Source organism: Arachis ipaensis, chromosome B09, assembly GCF_000816755.2.
Source record: "Arachis ipaensis cultivar K30076 chromosome B09, Araip1.1, whole genome shotgun sequence".
In the NCBI taxonomy this organism is placed as follows: domain Eukaryota; kingdom Viridiplantae; phylum Streptophyta; class Magnoliopsida; order Fabales; family Fabaceae; genus Arachis; species Arachis ipaensis.
Window position 1 is genome coordinate 143,560,546 of NC_029793.2, and position 5,449 is coordinate 143,565,994.

The following is a 5,449-nucleotide window of genomic DNA, read 5'->3' on the forward strand; positions in this document are numbered from 1 at the left end:
ATGTTTTATTTAAAGAATGATGGATTTGCATGTGACTACTGGAATTAAGGTTGCATGTTATTGGTACAAAAAGGAATAATTAATTACGTCAAAGAAGAGACATGTATGATGTATTGATTTAATGACGATAAATACTTAAATCTTTATTTTATTAATATGTCTGTTCAAAATCGTTTTCACCTATATATATTAACGTTCGTTGGCAAGTTATAATACATATAGAGGACAGAAAGTAGAGTTCATTCTCAAGTGTCAACAATGGCTTTGATGCAAACACTTGTTGGGCTACAAATTCTTCTCTTATTCCATGTGTTAGGAACAACAGGTAAACTTTCAACACCTTGTTCAAATACTAAAATCAATAATGTCAATTTTAATGGTTCTTTTTTGCTTCCTTAAGATTAATTATATTTTGGTAAAAATTCACGTGCAGTTATTTTTATGTGAAGTTAATAGTTAAAAATTGTTAGACGATAATTTAGTAGTCAAACTTATCAAATTATCTAACGATTTTAAAATATTAACTTCCCATGAAGACAACGGCACCAGAATTTTCACTTTGTATTTTTCATTGAATATATAGCAGCACAATCAATTGGAGTATGCTATGGAACGGTGGCTGATAACTTACCACCTCCAAAAGAAGTGGTAGATCTTTACGAAGCAAATGGCATTGAGAAAATGAGAATATACAACCCTGATCCTTCAATCATTGAAGCACTGAAAGGATCAAATATAGAATTGGTTGTTGGGGTTCCTAATGAAGATATTCAGACTCTTGCAACTTCTGAACCATCAGCAATTCAGTGGGTCCAAAACAACATACAAACTCACATAAACTATGTCAAATTTAGGTACATTGTTGTTGGCAATGAAATAATGCCAAATGATCAACAAGCCCAATTTATATCCCGGGCAATGCAGAATATTTATGCTGCACTTGTGTCTTTCAAGCTACACACAAAAATCAAGGTTTCAACAGCCATAAAATTGTCACTATTGGGAAGCTCTTACCCTCCATCCCAAGGATCATTTAGTCCTTCTTCATATTCATATATAAAACCAATCATAAGCTTCCTTGCAGATAAAGATGCACCACTCCTTGTAAATTTATACACTTATTTCACATACATTGGTGACCCAAATGACATTAATCTTGATTTTGCATTGTTCTCTCCATCAAATACTACAATTAAGGATGGTAAATATGAGTACCATAATCTGTTTGATGCATCACTAGATGCAGTTTATGCAGCACTTGAAAAGCTTGATGCTCCTAATTTGCAAGTGGTGGTATCAGAGAGTGGATGGCCTTCTGATGGTGGTTCTGCTGCAACGGTGTTGAATGCAAAACTCTATTATCAGAATTTAATTCAACATGTGACTCAAGGGACACCAAAAAGGCCTAATCAAGCGCTTGAAACTTATTTGTTTGCTATGTTTGATGAAGATCTTAAAGGACCTGCTGAAACCGAACGCCATTTTGGTTTGTTTCACCCCAACAAAAATCTAAAGTATCAAATTAGCTTTACTAGCTGCTCAGAATCAGATGTTATTCCAAACTCTTCTCCTCTATCAATGAAAAACAATGTTGTATACTACTTCCTTTTTCTTCTTTTTTCTTATTTTTTGGGTGCAACGTAGAAAGCTCTTATATTAGGACATATTCTCATTTGTGAGGTCAATTGCCAAACTTTGTAAAATAAAATAATTATTGTACAATAAAATAAAGCTACACATCTTTGTAAAATAAAATAAGAGTAAAGGACAAATAGGTTCTTGACCTTTTTTTTCGCAGACATTTTCGTCCTCAAGGATTAGAAAATACATTCATGTCCCTGACCCTTCCAAAACGCGGACAAATTGACCCCTCCGTTGAAGTGACTCCGTTAGACTCAACGGAAAACGCTGACGTGGCTCCCGTGGCACTGACCTGGCCGTTACGGGAGCACACGTGGCATGCAGCTTTTTAAAACAGGACATATTAGTCCTCTCACACTAAAAATTGTAACTTTTTAAAACAGGACATATTAGTCCTCCCAACCCAAAACGACGTCGTTTCACCAAAACCCCTAATCTTTCACATTTATGAGCCCTAATCCTTCCACAGATCAGCCACTTCCTCAGATCAGCCACCTCCAACCCCAACCACCTCCTGCCCCTGACTCCCTCTTCCACCACCACCTACGTTGCCCCTCCTTTCCTTGCCCCATCTCCCTCCCTCTCCACTCCCTCGCTTACCCTAACACACTCTACTCCCCTCCCCATGCGCACCCTCCACAACCACCGTGTTCCACTGTTCTGTTCTAGTCTCATGATACAACTACGTTGGTAAAAAATCCAACAACCAAAACCTGCACATGAACCTGCCTAGAAAGCTCAAAGTCCTTCATCTTCACACAAACAATCAACACACTTGCAAAACTAAACCCATTATACCCAATACACAATCTCCTCAACTCCCCATAAAACCCCAAAGCCTCACCAAACACCCCATTACGCGCATACCCAACAATCATCGTATTCCACGACACCAAATCTCTCTCAGGCATTCTATCAAACACACCCCGAGCCTGCTTTATCATGCCCAATTTCACATACCCAGAAATCATATTGTTCCAAGAGTACAAATTTCTAGCCTCCATTTTGTCAAACACCTTGCGGGCACCAACAAAATTGCCGCAACTAAAGTACATACAGATCAAATGGTTGGCAAAATACGTAGTGGGGCGTTTGAGACCGGTCAGCTTGAGATGCAAATGGACCAATTTGCTCTCACGGTAGGATTTGGAGGCGGAGCAATGGCGCAAGAGGATGGCGAGAACACGAGAAGGTAAGCGAATGCCCTTAGGGTGGAAGTGATCGAGAGATGAAACGGCTTCGTAGAGGGAAGGAGCGTTGAGGAGAGACTTTGAAATGCAGAGCTTGAGGGATTTGAAGCGCTTGAGCTTGTTGAGGGGTGAGAAGGAGAGAGGCAATGGCATTGCAGAGGAAGAAGAACATGTGAGTTGCTGTTACGGTTTGTTGTCATCTATGTGTACGTGCGGTGGTGGAGAAGCTCCGGCCACCATGGACGGGGGATCTAGGAAAATGAAGGTGGTGGCGGCGGATAATAGTGAAAATGGTGGAAGAGGGAGTCAGGGGCAGGAGGTGGTTGGGGTTGGAGGTGGCTGATCTGTGGAAGGATTAGGGCTCATAAATGTGAAAGGTTGGGGATTTGGGTGAAACGACGTCGTTTTGGGTTGGGAGGACTAATATGTCATGTTTTGAAAAGGTACACGTTTTAGTGTGAAAGGACTAATATGTCCTGTTTTGAAAAGCTGTGTGCCACGTGTGCTCCCGTAACGGCCAGGTCAGCGCCACGGGAGCCACGTCAGCGTTTTCCGTTGAGTCTAACGGAGTCACTTCAACGGAGGGTCAATTTGTCCGCATTTTAAAAGGGTCAGGAACATGAATGTATTTTCTAATCCTTGAGGACGAAAATGTCTGCGAAAAAAAAGGTTAAGGACCTATTTGTCCTTTACTCATAAAATAATTATTGTACAATAAAATCAAGCTACACATCTTCTTCAATAATCTCGAAAAGTGTCAGATATTTTATTTTTTTGATACATAAAAATACAAGGGACGGAAGGGATATAAAGAAGAACATAATTACATAATTTATTTTGAGTTTTTTTTTCTTAAGTTTTATTATTAAATAAGTCTGCTATAGTATCTTTTAGATCATGTCAAACTTAAAAAAAAAAGTCACATTAAGACACACAAGCAAGTTTAAAATTAGTCAAAATTTTCTTTATCAAGACATGATGTATATAGATTATAGTTGAATTTTAGTTTAACTAGTGTTTTAAAATATTAAAAATAATTAATATTTGTTTTAATCAATTTAAGTTTGTTGAGTGATTATCTCATTCGTCCCCTTAAACAATTATTAGGAATTAGAATCTCGCATTGTGTGTATAGCAATTCATTGGCTATTAGCTGTAAATTCTTAATAAATTGAGTACCTGAATACACGGGTATCCGACCCGTCCATACCCGGTTGAGGAGGGTAATAACTTGAGTCAAGTTGGGGCAGATTTTGCTTAAGACAAGACATGATCGGATTTAGGATGTACCCACTCCACTCCAGATATATACATATAAAAACTTTTTAGGAATTAGAATTTGCCTCACATCACAGATTCAGTGATTCACAACTTCAGTCTATACTCTATAGCCATGCAAGAGAAACTCAGTCATCCTTACCCAGAATCTTCTTCCTCTCGACTTCTTAAAAAAAAAAAACCTCATAACTTCGGTCATCGTTGTTGCTAAGCCCATCGCCGCCTACCTCTTCACAGCTCCCATCTTACTTCACAGCTCATGTCGTCATCGCTGCTTATCCTATTACCGTCGTTGTTGAGCCCGTTGCCACCTTTCTCCTGCCGATTCCCTTTTCTCTAGTTAAATTCTCTCTCTCTCTCTCTCTCTCTCTCTCATTGTGAGTGAGTATGTTAAGTTCTTCTATTCTTCTTCCACATACTCATCACTTAGTCGCCATCGTTATAAGTCCGGGCATTGCCGTTGCAGTTTCATCTGAGTCTGTCACCGAATAAAATAATTTTTTTATTAAAGTTTGACCAGTTGAAAATAGGCATGCATGAGATCATTTTTGTATGTAATTTCTGAATTTTCTCATCCAAATTTAATCTATGTGGTTAAGTATTTTAGTATAGCGATCATCATAGTTTTGTTGCGACACTAATGTGATAAAAATTGTGGTAATTTCATATTTAATATATGAGACAGACCAGATTATTAAAATAATCAGAAAAATAACATTCAGATGTGCGCCTAAAATTTATAAGATGTGATTATCTCAGGAAAATATATATGCATAGCTCAAGTGGAAGATTGTTAGGAAATTATTATTTCTTAATATATTTATGGACAATACATATATTAATTATAATCGCAAATTAAATAATTTAATATTAAATGACTTATATAGCGGTGATCTTATTTATTGTCATAAATATTGAATTAAATAAGTCACTTTTACTTTTGATTTGGATAAATGATATTAAAATCATAGATACTATTTTATTTGAGTTTTAGGGTTTAATGAGTGTCACACTCAAATATAAACAATGACTTTAAGATTTTGGTTTTCAACACATCAAACTCGTCTTTAGACCATCTCCAGTATGGAACTCATCCCAGTTCCTGTTTATGGCCTACCTGTCATAAAAAGTAACTCCACATCAGCTTTTGTGTCATAAACAGTAAATAGGAACTCAAAGCATCTCTCTCTTCTCCATTAGGAGGAACTAACTTTAGTCCCTGTTGTGATCCCACTTAATTAATTAATTAAAATACTTAAAATTAATATAATTAATTTTTTTAATAATGTAATTTAAATATTTAAATTTAAAAATAATTCACTGTTAAAAGAAATTAATAT

General features: G+C 36.9%; 1 protein-coding gene across 1 annotated transcript; it reads left to right on the forward strand.

Moving 5' to 3' along the window:
* LOC107616175 (glucan endo-1,3-beta-glucosidase-like) lies at positions 259-1,644 on the forward strand. The gene is made up of 2 exons (XM_016318169.1): positions 259-325; positions 584-1,644. Exons 1-2 carry the CDS (start codon positions 259-261, stop codon positions 1,642-1,644), a joined length of 1,128 nt encoding a protein of 375 aa, XP_016173655.1.